Source organism: Olea europaea, unplaced genomic scaffold (genome assembly GCF_002742605.1).
Source record: "Olea europaea var. sylvestris unplaced genomic scaffold, O_europaea_v1 scaffold1896, whole genome shotgun sequence".
Taxonomy (NCBI): Eukaryota; Viridiplantae; Streptophyta; class Magnoliopsida; order Lamiales; family Oleaceae; genus Olea; species Olea europaea.
Genome location: NW_019236764.1, coordinates 67,110 through 91,167, shown reverse-complemented (window position 1 = coordinate 91,167; position 24,058 = coordinate 67,110). Strand labels below are relative to the sequence as shown.

General features: G+C 36.4%; 2 protein-coding genes across 2 annotated transcripts; both read right to left on the bottom strand.

Annotated features, from left to right (window-relative positions):
* Positions 1-7,574: 7,574 nt before the first annotated feature.
* On the bottom strand, positions 7,575-10,115 carry LOC111378888. The gene is made up of 2 exons (XM_023002168.1): positions 9,587-10,115; positions 7,575-8,422 (listed from the first exon to the last, which is right to left on the bottom strand). The coding sequence occupies exons 1-2, from the start codon at positions 9,859-9,861 to the stop codon at positions 7,687-7,689; spliced, it is 1,011 nt and encodes a 336-aa protein (XP_022857936.1). The 5' UTR covers positions 9,862-10,115; the 3' UTR covers positions 7,575-7,686.
* Positions 10,116-16,799: 6,684 nt separating this feature from the next.
* LOC111378887 (NASP-related protein sim3) lies at positions 16,800-21,110 on the bottom strand. The gene is made up of 6 exons (XM_023002167.1): positions 20,746-21,110; positions 18,823-19,073; positions 18,018-18,218; positions 17,839-17,929; positions 17,415-17,682; positions 16,800-17,336 (listed from the first exon to the last, which is right to left on the bottom strand). The coding sequence occupies exons 1-6, from the start codon at positions 21,033-21,035 to the stop codon at positions 17,004-17,006; spliced, it is 1,434 nt and encodes a 477-aa protein (XP_022857935.1). The 5' UTR covers positions 21,036-21,110; the 3' UTR covers positions 16,800-17,003.
* Between the last annotated feature and the right edge of the window lie 2,948 nt (positions 21,111-24,058).

Sequence of the window (24,058 nt, the reverse complement as noted above, 5' to 3'; positions counted from 1 at the left end):
CAAACCACTAAAGGGGAGACACCATTCTCGATGACCTACGGAGCCGAAGCCATGAGCCCTGTCGAGGTAGGAGTCCCATCGCATCGTCGGACACACTTCAATGAGATCGGTAATGATGAAACTCGAATGAGTGAACTTCACCTCCTTGAAGAAAGGAGGGATACCTCCCAAGTGAAACTGGCCAAGTATCAAAGGAACATGACCCACTATTACAACTCCAAAGTTAGAAATCGAACTCTTCGATTAGGGGACCTCGTCCTTAGAAGGGTCTTCCAATCATCAAAGCCAACTTGGGCCAGAGTGTTTGGACCAAATTGGGAGGGTCCTTATCATATCTGTAAGGAGTCCCGACCTAGTACTTTTGAAATTGAAGATATGACAGGGAGAGTACTGCCTCATCAATGGAACATCGAACACTTGAAAAAGTACTATCAATGATAAAAGTATGTTCTGATCCAGTCTCTATGCTGTCTAATATGTGTTTGTCATGATCCGATCTCATTTGTAACTTCCCTATCTTACTAAGTGCTGAAATTGCCTTAGTGATGGATGATGTAACCTCGAAGTAATGATACTTCAGTTCTTTATGTCAAATCAGTTAATGAGTTGTTGCCTCGATTATTTAATATGTTATTGCTCTGATCTCCTTTTATCGACTGGTTATCGGTAAGTGGTACTTATTACTTATCATTCATTTACTAAAGTATGAACAATTCAACACAAGAAAAAGGAGGAAGCACTAATACTCGAAAGAAAAATTTTCATTACATTCATTTTAAAATCAAGTTACAAAAAGGGAGGCCGAAGCCATTACAAAAATAGTTCTAATCTACTGGGGCGTCCTCCAACCGGGCCGCCGGCTCTTTCTCTGGGGGGCCTCTGAGCTTTCTCGGCAAACCTATCAGGTCGGTCTCCAGTAGGCACACCAAACTCTGCCTCCAAAGAGGATACGTCCAAAGTAGGGTAGACCTCCTTCAACTGACCCAACAGTCTCTGGACACTCCAAGAGGCCCAGTAGTTGGCAAAGTCGTCGTACATGGGATGCTCGTCGAAGTGATCAATGAAATTCTGCACAGCTGCCTCCCTTACCGACTTTAGCTCCCCATTCAAGGAAGTAATCTCTTCGGCCTGGGCTCCACCTTCTGCTTCAGCTCAGCCTTTTCCTTGTTGGATGCCTCCAGAGCTGATGTGACCAGGCAGTGGTGCTCGTTGGCATGATCAATTCGCCTCGTCAGAGCAGTCACCTGGCACTCAGTTTCATGTAGCTCCTTATTTAGCCTTTCAACGTCGGTATTAGCCCTCATCAGCTGGGCCTTCGCCGCCTGCTTCGCCAAATCCGCTTGCGGCCCAGACCTCATCCCTATACATCATCGTCTTATCGAGGGGCTTGGCCAAGTCGACGTTCTTGGCCCTCAGATCTTTGATGAGGCCCTCCAGTTGAATACTTGTGCTGAGGGCCCGGGCTATGCAGGCACTGTTGGCCGCCACCAGGTCTTCGGTAGTGCACGAGGCAGTGTGGTCCTTCCACTCCTCGGTCCAGTATTTGTCTTAGGAGGCAGAGCCTCTAGCACTTCTTTGACGGGCTCTTTGATGGTCACGCCCAAAAAATCCACCTTCTTTGTGGGGCGGGCCCTCTTTCTCTTCGGCTGCCCCGGCACTTGAGACAGGGGAGCGATTGAAAGTGGAGCTTCGGCCGGGGCAGCCGGGAGGGCAGGGACAGCTACGAAGGCTTCGATAACCTTCTCCCTGAGGACCACCCTAGTTGGAATTGTCGTCTGCCTCAAAGCTGGGGATGGCCCCCTTTGAAGATCCCGTAGCCTTTTTGCCCTTCCTAAGCAAATTTGCCTCAGGGTCTTCTTCGACCTCCTCATCCGGCGGAGGCCGAAGCCTCTTATTGGCATCAACCAGATCCTCCATCTGCTTCTTGTAGGCAGATAAGGAGGTCTTCAGGGCTCTAGCCTCGGCCATCATCTTCTGAATTGTCTTAAAATCGGGCCTCGGAGGCTTCTTCTTGTTGAAGTTATCTGCAAGGGAACAGACAAATTAGTATGTGTGAAGAGGTCCGAAAACCAACACGACATTTTCGCTTCGTATATCTACCTTGGAAAGACATCAAGTCATGTATTACGAAATGAATGTTCTTCCTGATCAGCTCGTGATACGACCTCTTCCTCAAGGGCAGCTGGTAGACGATGCAAATTATGTCGAAGTCGTGTGTCGATAACTCGCACCGAGAAAGGGAACCTTCAAAACAAAAAGCAGAGGATAGTTAGGATCCGAACCAAAGAAAAATAAACAAAATTGCAGGGCAACAGTACTCACTAAGTGTGTAATACTTCGTCGGGACCGTAAGAGAGGCCGGGAGGTCCCCCTCCATCGTGTCCCATCACCCGGCAGCCCAACACCATGAGGTCTTCCATTCTTTAATGGAGCTCGGTAGATCGAGTATGAATAGAGTATGGGAACCCCATGAGGTTAGATAATACCACCCTCTGGTCTTGCCCCCCCTCCTCCAGCCGCTACCTTAGGGATGTATAGGGTTTGAAAAATCGAGAAGGGTACCACCATCCCCAGCGACGCCTCCTTCCATAATATCTAGGACCCCACCATTTGGCTCTAGGAGTTCAGGTTCAGCTGGGTTGGAGCTAGCCCGTACGACCTCAGCACTAGCCTAAAGAAAGGATGGAGGGAGAGCCTAAGTTCAGCCCTAAAAATTGCCTCACTCACAGCCACACACCCCGACCTAGGATAGCAAGCCCTCTCATCAGGCCCCGATAATATCAGTTCTACACTATCAGGTATTCTATATTCAGCCCTAAGTCTACCCAGATCGACTTTCTTCAATTTCGACGGGTAATCCGAAGACACCCAGTGTTCTGATGTATCTACCGGCTGTCAGGCCTTTTCCAAATATTTTCCCCACCCAATATCGCCTCGGAGATATCGCTAGGCATCGCCAAAATAGGCTCATCCACCCTCACTACCTCTAAATCCCTTCCCGAAGCCCCACTACCGTCCGAAGCCACTGCAAAATACAAAAATGTGAAAAAACTTGGAAAATACTTATTGAAACTCAAGAAATTGGGGGGACCTACGGTCAGAAAATATCAACAAACAATGAGATATCGTCAAAAATTGGAAATGTCGCCTGAAATTGCTTGCACAACGCCGGAAAATGCAAGAATCACGAGAGGAAATAGATTTTCTGATTTCGCAAAAGTAAAAAAACTCTAAAAATGCTCAAGTCCGCGTTTTATAGAGCGTCCCAGCTGATCTCTACCACTGAATTCAAACGCGATCAATCTAGGTCGTCCATTGCATCTTAAATCTGAGCCATTGAAATGAAACACCATATTTGATCTACGCCCAAGATCTAGCTTTGACCCTCATGCTCGCATAAAATGCATCGCCTCGATCACGATCAGCCATCTACAATAAGTAGCCGCAGTAGCCTTTTTCTGAGAATGGGCATCGCACCCAACTGTCGCCTTGAAAATACGCGACAGCTGTCAAATCATTTGACATCAACAATGCTCGCCTCAGTTCGAAATCTTCAACTTTACAAAGCTTAGACGCACCTGACGCGACATCCCCTATGGGTTATCACCTCGGTAGATACGTTTCCTCCTAAGCCTTACAAAGCTTTAGCCATCTCTCAACGCGTCGTCCCCTGTGGGTTAGCGTATCGGAAGAAGATGAGCTCCCAACAGCTTTACAAAGCTTAGAGGCACCTGACGCGACGTCCTCTATTGGTCATCGTCTCGGTGGCTGCGTTCCCTCCTAAGCATTACAAAGTTTTAGCCATCTCCTAACGAGTCATCCCCTGTGGGTCAGCGCATCGGAAGCAGATGAACTCCCAACGGCTTTACAAAGCTTAGACGCACCTGACGCGACGTCCCCTGTTGATCATCTCCTTGGTGGATGTGTTCCCTCCTAAGCATTACAAAACTTTAGCCATCTCCCAACGCGTCGTCCCCTATGGGTCAGCGCTTCGAAAGCAGATGAGCTCCCAACAGCTTTACAAAGCTTAGACATACCCGACGCGACGTCCCCTATTGGTCATCGCCTCGATGGCTGCGTTCCCTCCTAAGCATTACAAAGCTTTAGCCATCTCCCAATGCGTCGTCCCCTGTGGGTCAGCGCATCGGAAGCAGATGAACTCCCAACAGCTTTACAAAGCTTAGACGCACCTGACGCGACGTCCCCTGTTGGTCATCACCTTGGTGGCTGCATTCCCTCCTAAGCATTACAAAGCTTTAGCCATCTCCCAACGCGTCGTCCCCTGTGGGTCAGTGCATCGGAAGCAGATAAGCTCCCAACAGTTTTACAAAGCTTAGACGCACCTGATGCGACATCCCCTGTTGGTCATCGCCTCGGTGGTTGCGTTCCCTCCTGAGCTTACAAAGCCTTAGTCGTCTCCCAACACATCGTCCCTACGCCTCGCGAGGCTTTTCCCTTTTCCCAACACACCGTCCCCTATAGGTTGTGCCTCGGGAGAAGCTGATCACCTATCTAAATCTCTTCTAAAACTACACACCTCACCCTTCCATACCAGTTCTCTATCACAAATCAAGGCAGGCATACTCGATCGAGAAAACAAGTCTACCCATGATATAAATATTCATGCTTGAACTTGGGAGGACCACTGTTATGCCCCTATCTGAACCACTTCGAAAAGATGCTTCGGAATCTGTTATGCCCCTATCTGAACCACTTCTGAAAGACACTTCGGAATATCAAACCACTTCGAAAGTGGTAGTACAAGTTATCCACCGCCAACCCGAAGTTATTCTGATATTTCGAAGCGTCCTTGACGCCAAAGCGCAATGCGCCGCCACTTTCAGAAAGAAAATCTGCGTCAAGATCCTCTCTGCCCCTAAGGCCCAATTGATTTGACGTCTCCATGGGTCTAGTTAATGTGACATATTAACTTTATGTCAACTCAACTCAGGAGAAGTTATTACCCGCCCACTCTATAGATGCGGCTGATTGAAGCCTACGAGCAGACACCTCATGCCGTCAGATGCATACACGTGTCCCACATCCAACGATTCTCCTCACCTATAAATACCCAAGACTTGACAAGAGACAATGGTAATGAAACTCTTGCAACTTAGCTCTCCATAACAAGAAAATATATATAATCTCCTCCTCATTCACTTGCACAACCCGGACAATGTTCCGATTATCGAATACTAATTTGATCGTCGGAGTGTATGCGGCCGCCACCACCCCAGCTGGTTTCGACCATGTGCATCTGACCGTGTGTTGATTGCACGCAGGGAGGATCACATGGAGCAGCTATCGATTGGCCACATAGGAGGTACAATTCGCGAGGTCAACATGGCCTTCTGGAGTTTCTCTCAAAATATTTTGATGAGTACAGAAATGGCATCTGTAAACCACATTATTTTGTACGGAAATCTTCAGGGGCATTCGTTTTGTGTTTCTGTTTTCCATTTTTTGTTTTGAGGCCTTATTTTGAGATTGTAAAAAATGCGTTTGGTTTATCATTTTGAAAAATGATTTCTCAAAACGAAAAATTAGAAAATGTGTTTGGTTTAAAATTTTTTGAAAACATTTGTACAGTTCTCTCTTTCAATCTCAATATCGACACCTCCAAAACGCCACTTTTCGGCCACCATGGCCACCGGATCATAGCACGAACTTGAAGCCCGCAATGTCATCTACAACCTTGACCCAATAGCTGGCCCTAACTCCAGCCGAATAGGCCGAAATTTCTGCTCAAAAGAGGCCAGTCGCGAGTGAAAAGAACGTTCGAAAACTCTCATTCCAGCGACAATTTCTGCATCAATTGATGAAATTGAAGTGTCACCCATGGTTGTAGGGACATGATTAATACTTGACTGATGTCAATCGTCAGAAACCCAAATCGAAGCAGGCAGGTTGGTTCGCGACTGCCGTCTTTGCACTGAAACACATTAGAATGAATTGGTGCATTATTGGTTGATGTTAGGACATGGTATTGATCACCTGGATGAGGGCTCTCGAGTGTTGGTGGTGCGCGACCGTGGGCATCGCTTGAGATGGATATTCCGGCAGAAAAGGGGTTGCGACATTCATTTTCTTGGGCTGGATTTTCTGTTGCTTCGTGTTGATTTGTGGCTGGTGGTTGGTTGGAGATTGTAGAGGGGAAGGAGACGAGGCTAATGATGGTTGCATCCGGTGGTTTGGCAACCGGAAAAGTGAGTAAAAGGAGAGAGCCAAGACATGAACAGTGACGAGGGAAAATTTCTGAAGTTTGAATAGTGGAAGAGAAATTACCGTGTTTTGGGTGTTTTCCATATTTTGGGGCATTTGCACAGAAAACACTCAAATTACCAAAAAATCGTTTTGTGTTTTCTTTGAAAAATTTTCTCTTGTTTTCAAAAATGCGTTTTCGAAAATAACTTGCCAAACGCGTTTCCATTTTTTAAAAAATGAAAAATGGAAAATTGCCTGAAAACTCCAAAGGAACGCACCCTTCATTTTCTTGCGTCTACATCTTGTCTTTGCCTTGCTCTTCTCAGCTGTACAATTCTGACATGGCTCAAGGATAGTTTCTCATCTGTCGTAATCAGAGAATCACGTGTTTTACAAGCTGCCTTTAAACCGTTTGACAAACTTATAGTGAATACACAAAAAATGATTTTACATTTCACAAATGTCTTCATCAAACCTAACAATAGCAAAAATAATCAACACTCCCAGAAGAAATAAATCTGGTGACTTGTCTCCACATTGCAACAAATCATATTTCATTGGCTTATTTTTTTGAGATCTATATAATTTCAGGAGAGCATGAAAGTGAAGCTGATCTCTAGTTAAAGGGTCTCTAAATTGTTCGCCTAATGATTCTTAGATTGGTTTTCCTTCATTTCCCTTTCCCTTTCCCCTTTTTCTATAAAGATCGTGTAGTTTTCTAAAAACAAGATAGGCAAGTAATTGTTGTTTGCTTATTGTTTGCACTATATCGAGATGTTCAAGAAATCGGAATAAATTAGATTCTAAGCCATCATGCACCAACTACAGATAACGAAAATTGCCAGAAGAGAAAGGTATCAACGAAGACTACATTAGAATGCAAAGCATTGCCGTTAAATCATCAAAGGATATATTCTTTAGCTCTTTAGTCAAAAGAACAAACAAGTGATTTTTTTTTTTATTTTTTTTTTTGGGTTTGTCATTTTAAAAAACAATTTCTCAAAACAAAAAATTAGAAAACTTGTTTGGTTTAAAAAATTTAGAAATAGTTTTATGACATTTTTGAGGAGTATGGGAAGAGAGAGGGAGAGGATGGGGGGGGGGGGGGGGGGGGGGGGGGGGGGGATTGGTTTGGGGTTGAGTACCTTGTCTGTCTGGATGGATTGGAGAGAAGTGTTCAGGTATATGGGTGAGATGAATACGAGCATGGTGTGGCTGTAATGTTGCATTTATTTTCAGTACCCATATTGGGACTAGAAGAAAAAGGTTTCTAAATTTTTATGCTCTACAATAAATCTTCAGGCAACAACTATGGTCTCTTCAGTTTTTATTAGATGAACAAAGTACTTCAAATAAAATAACAATAAAAGTTTAAATTTTGCAATCCATTTGGATTAAGATTTAAATATTGCATTTAAATTTTATAACTCAAAACTCTCGAGTTGTTGGAATTGGTAAGTACATTCAAACCATTAGCATTAACTAAAATGGAATTGTTAAGTTGGTAAGCTTCTGGTAAGTATCGTTGTTTTTGTTGTTCTCCACAATGTCCTTCAAACTTGTCCAAGATTTCCTCTTCCTCTTCTTCGATGCACTAACAACGTTCTCTGCATTAGCATTAACTTCGCTACTTTCAGTTTGAGAGACTTTCTTGATGCTCGACCTACTTCTTTTCCTCCTCATCGATTCCAATAATGGAGTTCCTGGACTAACTGTGCCAGTACACTCTACAACTGTCGATACAGGTGAACCAACTGTATTCTTTACCTCATTAGCCTCAATATTGGTAGATGCTACTTCAACAATTGTGTTAGGTCCCTCTACAGCTCTTGCTATAGGTAAAATGACCGTATTCTTCACCTCGTTAACCTCAATATTGGTAGATGATGCTTCAATAACTGTGTCAGGTCCCTCTACAGCTGTTGCTACAGGTAAACCAACCGTATTTTTCACCTCATTAGCGTCAATATTGGTAGATGCTACTTCAGATTTAGCAAGATTGGAGTCTGAAAGTTGTTCAGCTTTTGATTGACAAGTCTCTTTCATATAGCCTTCTGGAGTTCCTCTCACAATATTTCGATGAGAACAAAAATTGCATGTGTAAACCACATTATTTTTTGTGGAAATCTTCATTTTCTTGCGTCTACGTCTTGTCTTTGCCTTGTTCGTCTCAATCCGGACTGTACAATTTTGACCAGGTTCAAGGATAGATTCACAACTGTTGCATATTAGAAACCATCATCAGATCCGGATAATAAAGTGTTTAACAAACTATCATTAAACCGTTTCACAAACTTGCAGTAAATATAAACAGATTAAAATGATTGTACATTTCACAAATGCCTTCATCAAACCTGCTATTAGCAAAAATAATCAACACTTCCAAGAGAAACAAGATGGGAGAGAAGAATCAAAAGAGTTTGTGTGGCTTGTATCCATATTGTAGTCACTCGTGTTTCATGGTTTATGGTACGGAATGAGCCATTATACCAATAAGAACAGAAAAAATGCTCTTGCATGTCCATATAAATGATGAGTTCTAAAAAGAGCTAAAGAAAACATGCCATGAGATGGTAGACTAGGAACTTCGGATAATTTTCTTGCGTAATACAAAGTTTAAAACATATGATGTAATACCAATTAATAAAACTGGGCAGAAAGCATCACAATTATTTTGATTTGAAGTCTCAAATTAGCCTCTATTTTAAGAATCCCCACAATGCCTGTTTTTTCAAGATATATATCTAGACATGTCCATTTCAGAAGAGCATGAAAATGAAGCAGATCTCTGGTAAAGGATCTATAAATTGTTCACCTAATTATTCTTAGATTATTTTCCTTCCTTTCCCTTTATCTGTAGTTTTCGAAAAATAAGATAGCCAAGTAATTGTCGTTCTTATTGTTTGCGTTATCTCAAGATATGAAGAAATCAGAATAAAACTCGATGCTAAACCATCATGCACCAACTACAAATAATATAGCTCGTCAAGAGAGACAGATATTCATTGGCTCATTTGGCAAAAGCCAAAGCTATGATCATGAAATTACAAAGTTCTCACTAATGTATCAGGATAACATGCTTTTCCCATGATCAAATTGTCGCAAGTTCTAAATTAGTTTCAATTTATCACCAAAAGAATAACCGAAAATATATCCTAGGAACACAAACTCATAGAACAAAACACTGAGGTGTCATTAGTTTGTACACCACAAAATCTATAACACGGTGCAAAACAGATTAGCATTCCTAGCAAAAGCATATTAAATAGGCTAAGTAATATAAGCAGACAATGATTCAAGATTTAAAAAGTAGGCATGGTAATATGGTATATACAAAAGTTTTGAGCTAAACATAAAATAGAGTAACTAGTTACGAACAAACCTTTCGCAAAAGAAAAGAGAAGGGTCAGGAGGAATGCCCAATGCTTCATAGGAAGCAGCCAACTGCCGGCCATACAAAGCACCAAGCGGAGGAATCTTTGCTTCTACACTAGCCCATATAGCAATGTCCTTCATGTAATCGAGTTTCAACATGGTTTCCGCACTCAGATTGCCACGTTTCTTCCCAGTTGACTCTTCCCTCAGCATCATGGAAATTTGTCGTTGTGATCCGGATGTTGCATTAAGCCCTTTACCGTTTGCTTTCTTTCTTCCCATGTTGTATGTAAATATGCTAGTTTGGCTTCTCAGGAATTTTAACAAACAGGTGGTGAACGAAGCTCTGAAGAAAGGAACGAACTATTAATCTGATCCCTTACACGGCGTCCCAAATCTTCAACAATGCAGTACTTATGATAAAGAATCCATTTTCATTATGGTAAGTTCCCAATCAAAATTTTCTTTCTTCAGCCAAAGGATTCCTGGCTCGATATAGGGTCCTTATTTTTGGTAGCATCAATGAATATATATAATTGTAATCATTACCATATTGCGCCAGGACTTTTATTTCCACTTAAACACGCCATTGACCAATTATTCAATTCGTAATCAAACTCAAATTCTTTATCAAAATTGCTATTTAGTCCACGCACTTAATTATATTTATTTTTGTGGCCCTTCTATTTATTACTTGTTGGACTTTGGCCCAATTCCACCTAACATGAGGCTTGCTTTACACAGTCGTAACAAGAGGAAAGTAGGCTCCTTACCCTTCAAAAAATTAGAATAATAACCTTAAAACTAATTAAAGTCCTTAATCCCATAATTAATACATCAAAACCCTCAAAATGTAGATTTTAATGGTGATAAAACGGCACCTAGTAAGCAATTTTATCAGTCAACCAGAGTCCAATTGAATGACATGTTAGCTAATTTGTGTCCATGCGTGATTTATCATATAATCGATCCAATTTCGAACCCTAATTCTTAAATTTATTCAGCCGAACATGTGATGAGATATTTGCGACGCACCCAATTTCATAAATTGTGTCAAATGCGCAATGAAGCCCTTATTGAGCTATTCAAAAGACTTCCAAAAACGTTGTTACACTTATTCAGTTGTCTTTCATCCCCTGCATTATCTGAAGCAAGTTAAAAAATAAAATAGTGTTTCACTAATTAACAAAAAATGAAATTTACTCCTCATCTAGACAACAATAAGAACCAAGAAAACAGTGTTCAATTCAGATCCTGCATTTTAATGCTATCAACATGGATTGGAAGTCTATAAAAACGTAGTAAGAACTGGGATATTAGCAAGAAGAAGGCTATTTTAAATAGTACTCTTTATCAGATCCAAAAATTCTAAATTCCTTTTCAACAAATGCATCTACAAAATCGAAAGCTACAAACTTTCTAACGGGTTTTGATCAAAGGCTATGTAGAATAGTCCCCATGTGGCAAGGTCGCTGTTTGGTGAGATTTTGAGAGTCAATGAGTTTTGAGGTTTTCTTGGAGGATTATTTCGTTGGTTAATACACAAAATCACTTGGCATTTAGAGAAATTCATACATAATTCGTTAAATTACTTGTATATTTGAGTTACTTAAAACTGAAAGTTTTTGTGAACGGATCGCGATTCGTTAGAAAACCTTTTCTTTTCTCTCCCCTCTTTTTTTTTTTTTCTTTTTCTCAGCCTCTCTCTCTTTCTTTCTTTCTTTTTTCCCTCCCTTCTTTTCTATCTTTCTTTATTCTTTTTCTCTTTGAATTTGTGTAAATTGAAGTGCACATCGGTATTTATAGGTAGGACTATCATAATGACCTACCTAAAATTTTAATAGGACTCTTAATAAACAATTTTATCAAAGAAAATTCTAACTATGTTAGGATGAGATTTTAGTACAAATATGTTAAAATTCTAAATTTTTCTAAACACCTTTATAGCAAATAATCCGGTAATATTTCAACAGATATCCAAATGTTAAATTGTAATCTCGTCAAAACTCTTATTTTCAAGATATAAATATGTTAAAATTCTAAACTTGTCTAAATACTTTTATATCAGATAATTCAATAATAATTTAATAAATATCCAAAATATTATTAAAATTTAATTTCATGTAAAACTCATATATATCCACTTATTAAGAATATTAACATAAGGTCCTAGAAAATGGTAAAGTTGCTAAGTTATCCTAAAATTTCAAAGCGTGCATATGTCATAATATATTGTACGTATGTTTGGGGTATTACGTCTGGCAATGTTTTTATGGCAATTTATCCACATGGCTTTTGAAAAAAGAAAAATGTCATTTGTACACCAAACGACATTGTCTTTGTGTTTAAAAAAATATCAAATGACAATTTACCATGTCTCAAATATCAAACTTGATATACACCAAGCATGATTCTTGAAAATTTTCAATAATTAGGAAAATGGGCCAGCGAGTTTTTGGATTAGTATCAAAAAAATTTAGGGGAAAATTACACAGTTACTACACTATACAATTACATTTCGAATCTAATAACCTTGTCAAAAAATATTTCAAAATTCGGGCATTAACTCAAATTTGTTGTGAAAAAGAAGGGAAAGTGAGTTAATAGACTTGTGTGTATTATTAAGAATCAATATCCTATATTTATAGGGTCGAAAATAAGAGTTATAATTGTAATGAAATAGATATTCTAAACTGGATACAACTTATCTAAGTATCGTGATGATACTAAATAATTATCTCATTATTTTATAATACTTTCCCTTTCTTGATTACTTCTACAATAACTATTTTATTGAAATCTTGTTTAGGAAAAACCCCGATGGAATAAAGATGCCAACAAATGAAAAAAGAGCACAAATAATTTGGAGTAATAAAATAAAGCCTCGTTAAAATCTTGTCAAGAAAATCCAATCAGACAAAACTTGATCGAAAAAAAAAAGAGTACTACTGCTCCCCCTAATTTCAATTCTTGTATCAAACTATTTATATCTCGTACATCAATGTCTCAAATATTATAGTTTTTAGTGAAGCGTGTCTCATATTGTCTTGCATAGTTTTCAAATAACACCATCTTCATACAAGATATTTATCAATCTTTAATGATTGTAGTAACATTATAATTCGAAAAATAATTCTTGTTGATCTATTCGAGAGTCTCACACGTATAAGAGTATACTTTTTTAAGGTAAATACCTTGTAGATTAAGGACATCATTGTATAAAGAATATGCCTCATTAAGACCTTATTAGGAAAAACTCTATGGGGAAAATTTTAATAAACGAAAAAAGAGTACTTTATTCTATCGAATACACTACAAAATTTTGTAGGAAATAAATGACCATTTTGTAGGAAATTATGTATATTATTTTATGGTAGGGATGATTTTGATCATGTCCTTTGCGTACGTGCAGTAACAACACGTCCATAATGGGTAATCGCTATAGTGTATTTTTGGAAGTCGTTATTGTTCACAACTGTTGAGAATTACAGAAACCATTTGTTGGGCATGACATATGAACTGTCAAGACGTAATGTTGGGTTTTGCTTGTGAATTGTTGTTTCATGAAAATCAATTTTTCATTTCGACAAATTATCAGTCGAAGCTAATGGAACCATAGTAATCGACTAAGTTTATAATGAAAATAATATATACATCCCGTTTGTAGTAATGGAACCGTAATGATCGGTATTTGCTTGTGAAATATAACGACTAATTTTTTGTTGGCATATGATAATAACAACAGATTAATAACATAAATTCAGAATGTACACTGCATAGGGGGAACATTTTAGGGATTACATTTGACAACCACTTTTACCACCAATTTAAGTCTTCATCGTCGCATATTTCGGCCGAAAGTATATTCAAGTTAGGGACTTTGAATTTCAATTTAATTTAAGTGCGGGGATCAAGAATACCAAGTTTGTCTTTCAACCTTAACAAAAGTTCGGCTACGATAATACTTGTTGACACCAAAATGAAAGTGATTTTGTCCCCTCTCCACATCCATTCATCATCCGTATGAACAAACTTTCCCCATGCGACACGATGAATCTCAAATAATTATTCATACTTGAAATGTTGGGATTGCAATGGTAAGAATCAGAATCAATATGTTGACACTTAATAGCATGAAAGTGAAAATACATAATACATAAATCTGTACAATAGCAAAAGGTCAAATGAAGGGTTTCCATCGTTTTGAAGTGTCCAAATTGATAGTAAAATTGTATATCCCGACAGTTTGTAAATGTAAATGTCAAATTCGATAGTTGAACTGTTGAAAATGTTGGGAAGCAGACGGTAGTGGATGGAATTCAGGCTTCTTCAACACAGGACATTAAGTATGATCATTACTGTTGAGCTATCAACTGACAAAATGAAAATGTCAGATTGACATTGTCATAAGAGACATTTAATGAAAACAGTGTTTGGTTTGTTAACCCATGATTTGTAAAAAGAAAACGCTGCGCTTTGATATTTGAAATGTATACTTAAAATATAGGTATTCAGGTAATTTATCCAAAATTTTGTGTGGGTTAACGGATCCAACTGTATTCCTCTCTGTGTTATTTACTTGGTTTGTTTCCATTTTCCAAAATTTATCCCAAATTCATTGTAAATCCTACATTTCATAATATCTACGACTTTTCAACTACACATTTTAACAAATTTATGAAAAAATATAATATTTACTTAAACCAAATAAGGGTTTATGTTGTTTAACATAAAGATTATTAGCACAAGACATTCCTATGTTTAGATTTTATTGTGCAAAACATCTTAACGTTGCATATTTTGCATTTTCACCTCATTTAAACTTTTCATTGTGGAAATTATCATTTTCGTTCAATTTCTAAATGAAAAGTTGTAAAATGATGAATATATCCTTCTATTTAAATATTAAACAAAAAAGCAAAAGAAAAATAAAAAATTAATTGCAACCATACTTCAAATTTTTTTAAAGTGTGCAAACGAGTCCCAAATAAATTATGAAAATCAAAAACAAGAAAAAAAATGACACACCCAACAACCCTACAATATCTATCCTGAAGTGAATATATTGAATGAGAGAGAGATGAAAAGAAGAAGAAGAAGAGTGGACTTTACCAGCGAGCAAATGGGCTGTCGAAAAAGATTAAAAGGTTTGTCAAAATTTCTTCGATGCATTGCCTGTTGATCTTGTCCCCTGTATCCTCTGTAAACTCAGCTCCACTGCTTCCTGTCCTGCTAATTTCTTCGGCTTTTTTGATAACTTATTCTTAGGATTCCATTCACTAGTGTTATCCAAAGCTTGTGAGGAAATGGTATCAGTCAAAGCTAAAAACTGGTCTAATTCAACACTCTGATTTCTTAAACTCTAAGTCGATTTTGGTAATAGTGAAGCGTATTACACTCTCAGCATGGTAAATATATTTGTTTCAGAAATAATTTTATTAAAATGTGACGGTTATTGAGTATTACAGGGGTAGGTGGTGGAGATTTTTGCTTTGGTTTGGGGTTTGAGGAAGAAGAAGAAGATTTTCATTTTTAATTTTTTTTCTTGTTTTTTATTTTTTCATAATTTATTTGGAATCCATTTGCACTTTTTAAAAAAGTTGAAAAATATGGTTGCAATTGATTTTTTATTTTTTTATTTTATTTTTGTTTTATTTAAATATAGTGATATAGTCATCATTTCACAGTTTCTTATTTAGAAATTGGGTGAAAATGATGACTTCCTCAACAAAAGGTGTAAGTAGGATGAAAATGCAAAAAATTACAAAATTGGGACGTTTTGTGCTTATAATCCTTTAACAAAAATTTTTAATAGTAGACCGAAATGTCTATCAAGTACGTTTGAGTATAGTAATACCATGTCGAACATTTTGACAGTAACTTCCAAATCTACATAATTATGCTCGACTGGACATACAAGCAACCTAGTGATAATGCATGCTAGACAAGCAACATGTTCTCCTTTCTCTCGATTTTCCATTCAACAAGGTTCATTGCTGACCAATTCATCATTTTCATATTCACTTTTATATAACGACGCCAATCAAGATAATAGAATACAAAACATACTACTTCGTTGATTTAACTCGCATACATCTAACTTGACCTTTAAAGACCCATTAACCGTCATACACTGATTAATTTAGGGGGCTGAACTGTGTAGCCCAACTTAAAATAAAAAATAAAATAAAATAAGTCAAGTCCTTGATCCATCCATGCGTACAAGAAGAAATCTATTTATTTAAACCTCCCGGGGCATAGTCCAATAGTGTAAAGGACAAGAGTGGGGTTATCTCACGCCTTGCTGGCAGCCGCAATGTGAAAGTTCAATTCCTAAAACATGAAATTAGACTCCTTATAGGCACAATGTACATGCAACTCTTGTTTCCTGATCTGTTGGGATACATCTCGCGATTTATCTCCCTCACAAAGCTCTAGAGGTGGAGCGATGAGGACCCTCAAAGTTGGGGTTCAACATTTTTTTTTTTTTTTAAGAAAACTCCTTATTTAAGAAATAATGCCCTTGTTTGAGCCCCATTTTTTTTTAAAAAATACATTTTTAAACAGTATTTTGATATTATTTCAACCACTAATTCTTCAATAAAATAATATTACACGAAAATCTAAAAATTTTTCTTATTTTTTAACCACACATTTTACATCATTACACCATTCAAAATCATTCAAAATGTATTTTCTTGACAAAAAATGGAGCTCAAACAAGGGCAATATGGCTTATCAAGTTAGGGAAAAGTAAAAGCAAGTGAGGATATCGGGAAATCAAATTTTGCAATGCAATTATGAAGAAGACAATGTGCCGACCACTGGATATAGTGTCGTCCTGCAGAAACAGATATCTGCGGACAATCTACCAATTATCTATGAAGTTAATGCAGTTACTACTTTGGACAATTATTCATGAATAATTCAAATTAAATTATTCTTTCATAAATTTCACTTTTTTCATGGGACAACTTGAAAATTAGAATTGAAAGGGAGAAAATGATAAAAAAATAAAATAAAATAAATAAACACCCTTAAAAGGCCAGAGCAACAATTATGAAGTCGTGAAATTGAGCAGCACAAAAGGCACTGTTCTTAACTAAACATGCCATGCATCACTGCAGCCATAGTTGCATTCATTTGAAATTAATGTAACCACAAAGGAGACGCTCTTGTAACTATCATTAGCCCTAGAGTTCGTGTCGATGAACACACAATGGCCATGCAAGAACCATATTTACTTGGAAAATTTGCCTTCAAATTAAAGCAGTAAGTTGACAACAACAAACTAACAAAAATAAATTCAAGATTCAAAACAGCAATTTAAGCATCATATTGTTTAATCTTTTGTGCTCTTAGAGAAATATAATTATCGGTCAATAGTGAAATTTCCTAGAGCAGACTTCCACTTGCAGAATTCTTCAAGGGTCACTGCCCTCACCATTGTTTGGTGATGGATCGATACAAGGTTTCTTGGATGCACTAGACTCTTCCGTGCCTGAGTTCATCACAACTCGCTTGACTCCTCTTCCCACAACTCCCAGATGTGTTACTGGAGCAGCCCCATTTGTGTGCGCAGTAGAGACAGTTGACAACTCAATAGCTCCACCAATGTTAGCAACACCTATCCGTGAGGTGCTTGATGCATTAGAAAGAGCATTTTTCTCAGCGCCACTCACCTTTGCAGACATCATTCCCAGGATATCTGAGAGGATAGACGTTGGGTTTGAGACAAGCTGATGAAGATCTTCAAGCTGCAAACCAAAAAATTGACTTTCATTACCATGTCATATGGGTACCCAATATTTGTGGGTAATTTATAGTCACCTCACCTTCTTTTCCAGCTCACCAGACAGACCATCAAGTGTTTTAATCTCAGCTTCTTTGTCTTCCAGAGAATCATCCAATGTATTGGAAGACTGTTGAATAGTTTGGCTTGATTCAGAAGCAGCCGGTGTTTCTGCTGATCCTGATGAGCTCTTTACCTCATTCATTAGTCGCTGCACACGAGACTTGCAAACTGATATAGCCTTTTGGCAATATGTAATAGCTTCCTCAGGTTTAGAACCAATTTCCAAGCACAAGCATATCCTAAAATTTCTGAATTCTCCTGTTATGGAAGTCAATCGGAAACGTAGTGTGACGAAAATTGAATTCTAAGAATTATTAAAAACATTTCCTAAAACAGACCAGCATTGAGATTCCAATTATTACCACCTTAAACAATGAAAGGACATTTAAAATTACAAAGGATACAGTTCAGCTATAAGTCGACTGTCTGGTTCAACTAGACGCTCCAAAATGGACAAGGCTTTCAAGTAGTCACTAAGTGAAGTTTCAACATCCTCTGGAAAAAGCAGATTACAATTAGCTGAGAAAGCCCATAAAATCTCTCTAGGTAGATTGACATAATAAATAAATCATAAAAAAAATACCTCTTTCCAGAGCAACTTCTGCTAAAGCTGACAATATATCAACCTTTTCCATTGTATCTCCAGAGTGCTTTTCAACAATTGCTCTAGCAACATCCAGCATCTTCCATGCCAAATCCAAGTCAGATTCATCCTCATCTCCATCAGCAAGGTCCTCAGCATCACTTTCTTCGTCACCTTCTTCTTCGTCCTTTACTTCCATAGCTATTGAATTTCAAATAGATGAAAGAATGAGTACAAGCAACCAACTCTGCCGCATAGTTAATGCATAAAAGGAAATTTTGCAGAAATAAACATGTTCAAGGAAGATAAAAACTGCTTGAGATTTACATAGAATTCAAGACTTGTATAGCAAGTATACATACATATTTTGCTCCCGACCTCCCAATAAAAAGAAAAGAAAATCACCCAAGGAGCATTGGAAATGTAGCCATCTTGGAAAATAAACCTTGCAGAGAATTATATAACAAATAGAAGTCCCACTCAAGTTAACGATATTGTATGACTTCTTTTACTATAACTGGCAGAAATGGTTAATACCAAAATGAAGATCGTAGATGCCACAGCATGTATCAGTATTCTTAAAGAAAACATGCGACAGGTTCACTTCTCACTATTCTTAAAGCAAACATGTGGCAAGTTCACTTCTCATTATTCTTAAAGCAAACCAATAACATACACAAGTCATCCTATAAACAGCATTGACAGAACATATATTTTGCCCATCATAAGAATAAGAACATACCAATCAGACAAATTTACAAAAATCACCATCTGAATTATCATAGAACTTAGAACAAATACTAACCATTATCTGCAGCTTCATCCATATTATTTGAGCTTCCACCTTGTTCCTCATTATTGGAAACCGAGGCAGCAGAAGATTCACCATTTATGGTGACAGATCCATCTACATTGGAATTTTCATGATTTACACCCTCTTTTTTGGGCATAGCAGCTAATGGATCAGCTTCTTCTTGAGCTTTATACAGCAGGGCACATCCATATTTATAGTAAGATTGGATACATTCAGGAGCAAGTTCACCATAATGTGCAACCCTAAAAGCATTTTTAAAGTCACAACCAGTTTTCACATCAGAGTGTAATTTCATTACAATGAAAGTGTAACAAAGGAACTATGGAATGTAGTGATGCTCTTATGGAGAACAAGGAATGTGGTAAGTTGGCTCGAAGCCAAGAACAAAAGGAAAGTATCAAGGATTTGCTTCTTTCCCGTTACCTTGCAACGGACATGAGAGAGAAGAAAATAGAAGAAGTTATATCGTTAGATCTTCTATTCAGTTGTGCCTTTTTTACTTAAATTTCAGAGATTAGATTAAGTAAAGCTACCATTCCACTCTAGCAGGAGAAAAACTGGCTGTCTAATCCTCTGTTTGATCATCAGGACATGCCAAAAAAAGAGTATATGGAAATTACAAGGAATAGAAGGCTCTATCTCATATGTGTTTTATTTTCTTCTCAAACTTCTACATTATTCTTCAGTACATTCACATTGTGGGTTGTCAATACCAGAAATTTAAGTTAGGGTAATCATTAAGTGCATATTCAGAAAACAAACCCAATCAGCACAATTGAGTTGATTCTAAAACAGTGAACATGATCACAATCAACCATATGGCAAAAAAAACCTAAAAACTATCATTATTCTTTGGAAAATTGTTGGGAAATGTGAAAATAGTAGTAGTAGTGCTACTACTTTTATGAAAATGTCGTTGAAAATGAGTGTGGGGGAAATTGATTTCTATATAATCAAGTTCAAACAAGGGCTTTGGGTAACCCCCCCTCCCCCTATTTTTTTTTTTTTTTATTTTTGGCCCCAAGTAATTAGCTTAACATGTCTTCTCAAGTTCAAACAAGGGCTTGGGCCACCCCCCCCCCCCCCCCTTTTTTTTTTTTTTTTTTTTTTTTTTGGCCCTAAGTAATTAGCTTAACATGTCTTCACATTGCTCGTTCAATTATATCATAAAAACATGCACTATACATTTCTAAATTCCCAAAAAGGTAGAATAGAAAAATGGAAGTAAAGAGATTAAAATATCATATCAACATTTGAATAAAACAAGTATTGTCAAGCTAATTACTTAATTTAAAAAAATTCTATCCACTTCTAATTTCGCCCCCATTTGGCCCCCACTAAATTTCATTCCATTACATTACATTTTTCTCACTCATATTTTCAACCACACAATCTTCCATGAAATAATAGTACTAGTAATTGAAAATTTTTCCTTCTTTTTGAACCACTCATTTAAAAAAAAAAAAAAAAACACTATTCCACCCATTTTCTTTTCCAAAGAATGGGGGACAAACGGGGCGATGGGCAAATAAACTAAAAGCAATTTACATTGGTAAAGCTCTACCCTTGCCCCAGCTTCCAACAAGGTTTACAAACAAATTTTCCACTAAATCAAACTAATACTAAGTAAACAGACTATACATTTCTGAAGCCCCAAAAAGAAAGATGACAAAAAAGAAATATAAAGATTAAAATAGCAGTCAAGCTAATTGCTTAGCTAAAAAAATTGTAGAGCCAATTATACATCCTTAATAAACCAAAACCTTTAAAGATTACTATGTCCCTACCTTGCCCTCAATTTCTAACACCAGTTTGCTAAAATACTTTACACTAAAGCAAACGAAACAATTTCACTTCCAAATAGCTAAAAGTAAATTAAAAATCACAAAGGCGTAACGAAGGAAAAACCCTAACCTGATTTCCAAAGCACGGCTGTAGTAATCAGTGGCTTCGGCGTAATCACGGTCCTGAGAGGCTTTTGAGCCCCGAACCATCAACTCATCCGCGTATTCCAATGACTTCTGGAACTCAGCATCAGAAGTCACCACGGAGCTTTCGTTGTTGTTGCTGTCGTTGTTGTTGTTGTTGCAAGTGGACTCGGTGGCCCCGAAATCGACGCCAGATTCGATTGTAGCTTCGACGGAGTTTTGATTCGGGTCGGGGGTGGGTTCTTGAACATTGGAATTTGCTTGTTCTTCCGCCATTAAAGAGAAATTGAAGAAAATTTAGAAAACGTCGTTTTTTCACTTTCTCACTGATTCAAATAGAAATGAAAAATCTCCGTGGCGCAAAAATACGAAAGCACAAACGATGTCGTATTATCCAGTTCTTCTTTTCTTTTTCTTTTTTTAATTTTTCTTTTCTTCTTCTTCTTTTCTTTCTTTATTTGTTTTTTTTTTTTTGTTTGAGAAATAAAAGATTTTGTTCATACAAGTACTGAATATTTATTTGAATAAATTTAATTATATCTCATTGTTTTTTTCATAAATAATTTTTATGTCACATGCCACATAATCTATTTAGGGTCCCGTCTCGCATTGCTTTCGCTTTTACTTTTGGTTGCTATACAAAACCTTTCATAATAAGTTACCTTAATTTTGTTAAAAAAATTAATTTTTAAAAGAATTTTCTATTTTAAAAGTACTTTTAAAAGAAGTCGCATTAGATCAATTTCATCTAAAAACTCTTTTAACTAAAAGACACGCTTCCATAAATTTAATCAAACGAATTCAAAAGCAACTTTTGTGTCTCAAAAGTTCCAATTGGCTTTTCAAAAATATTGTCAAACAAACCCTTAAATTAAGGGTAATAAGCACAAAACATTCTTATCTTCAACTATTATTGTGAAAAACAACGTACTTTTTCATTTTTTTTGGACACTTTCATTTTTATTCGTGTCTTTCATTGCGTAAAAGGTTATTATAATCTATTTTCTCAATTAAAACTATAAAATGACGAATATACCCTTCTATTTAAATAAAATAAAAAGAAAAATAAGAAACTAATTGTAATCATAGTGCCTTTTTTTTTTTTTTAAAAGTACAAACGAATCACAAATAAACTAGTTTAAGAGTAATTAACATATAATGTCCCTATCTTTTAATATTATTGGAAAAAATGTTTCTATCTCTTATTTTTTGGTATTTTCACCCCTTAATTACACATTTGATTGCGGCAACAATCATTTCTATTCATTTTCATCCAATTTCTCAATTAAAAGCTGTGAAATGAAAAATATACGGCTATTTGAATTTTTTTTTAAAAAAAAAAGAAAATTAATTTTTTTAATTTCTAATTTTTTAATAATTTATTTGGAACCTGTTTACATTTTTTAATTTTAATTTCTAATTTTTTTAATAATTTACTTGGGACTATTTTGCACTTTTTTAAAAAATATATTAATTTTTAATTTTTTAATAATTTATTTGGAACTTGTTTGCACTTTTAAAAAAAATTGAGACTGTGGTTGCAATTTTCTATTTATTTTTTAATTTAAATAGGAGTGGTATATTTGTTATTCGTAGCTTTTTATTGAGAAATTGGATAAAAGTAAATTGAAATGATGGTTTGCGCAATCAAATGTACAATAAAATGTGAAAATGCAAAAAAAAAAAAAATGAAAGGTATGTACGTTTTTCACAATAATATGAAAAATGTAGGGACATTATGTGATATTTACCCTTTTACTAATTTACTTGAGACTCCTTTGCACTTTTTAAAAAAATTTTGAAACTATGGTTGCAATTAATTTTTTCTTTTTCTTTTTGTTTTATTTAAATAAAAATGTATGTTCGTCACTTCACAGCTTTTAATTAAGAAATAAATGAAAATGACCTTTTGTGTAATGAAATGTGAAAATAATGTCAAAAATTAAAATGTAAGGACATTTTCCATAATAATAATGAAAGATAAGGACGCTGTGTACTAATTACCTCTTAAATTAGCATCACATGACACAATATCAATTAAAATTAATGTTTAATTAAATGGAATAATTATATTTAATATATACTATCGAGAAAAACATTGTAGAATAACGAATTTATAGTGCATTAATTTATATTCAAAATAATATTTTTGATAAGTGAAAATTTGGACAAAGTTTCGACTTAATCGATATAAAAGAAATAAAGCAGGAATAACGTTAGATTTTATAATTATTGACAATTTGTGAACAAATATATAGATAAAAAAAGTGTTAAAAAGTCAAAGAGTCATGCGGTAGGTTATTTAGATGTGTTAGAAATCAATGGGGTTGTCTTTGCAACAAAAGAAAAGTTACAAAATTTCTACTAGCCTGCGGTTGAGTTGTTGCTCAAGTGTAAAAAACAATAATCTCGTCACTAGCATGTCGCCTAACTATCTCTCGAGCTAAACATTATCGCTTGTCGCTGAGCTTCGCTTGAGCGACAGTGTATTCTGAGAAACCCTATTTCGCGTTTTTAAAGGATTTTAACGGTCCTATACTACCTAAAACATCCAAACAATAAGTACCTGAGCCTCACCTCGTAAAACACACAAATTGAACATTAAGCCACTTGAGAAATTTCTTCCTACCCTTACACAAGTTGTTCAATGCAAAATTCATTGAGCCATATTATTAAAAAAACATCAAAGACACATAATTCAAAAACCAAAACACATACTTTGGTGAAAATCCACAGAAAATAGATGAATTTCGAAAGACGGAGTTGGTGCAGGAGCACGAAGGAGGGCTTTGGTGATTATGGTCAGGAGGTCAGAAAGTACTAGAGTTAGTCGAGTCTGGTAGTACTGTAAGTTTATTCGTTTATAGTGGATTTATACTAACGTGAACCCTGAGTTTTTGATCCCGTAAAGGTTTTTCTCTGTCAACAATTATCGTGTTATTTATTTTTTGCATTTTATTGAATTGCGGTATTTCAATATAGCGTAATATGCATGTGAATTCATCTGGATAAATTAATAATTGTGACTTGTTGCATTTATTGATTAGTAATGTTAAATTCCGCGTAAACACCTATTCACCCCTCTCTAGGTGTTAATTGGGTTGAATTTCGTTATTTTCAAATAATATGGTCAAGGTAAGTTCGATTCTTTATTATCAAGGCGATAATTCTTTGCACTAGTGATGACGATCTTTCGACACTCATCTTTCAAATTACAATGACCTTGACTTGTAATAGTAGTACTCTGAATTACAAGACCTGATGAACATACTAGTATTTTGATATCTCTAAATCAGAAA

Excerpts from the sequence above, each read along its gene's own strand:
- LOC111378887 (XM_023002167.1), bottom strand. The coding sequence starts at position 21,035 with ATGGCGGAAGAACAAGCAAATTCCAATGTTCAAGAACCCACCCCCGAC. Across the intron at positions 19,074-20,745 it reads AGCCGTGCTTTGGAAATCAG|GGTTGCACATTATGGTGAAC; the intron begins GTTAGGGTTTTT and ends AAATGCTTTTAG. Across the intron at positions 17,683-17,838 it reads AGTCGACTTATAGCTGAACT|AAATTTTAGGATATGCTTGT; the intron begins GTATCCTTTGTA and ends AGGAGAATTCAG.
- LOC111378888 (XM_023002168.1), bottom strand. The coding sequence starts at position 9,861 with ATGGGAAGAAAGAAAGCAAACGGTAAAGGGCTTAATGCAACATCCGGA. Across the intron at positions 8,423-9,586 it reads TCTCTTTTCTTTTGCGAAAG|TTGTGAATCTATCCTTGAAC; the intron begins GTTTGTTCGTAA and ends AATATGCAACAG.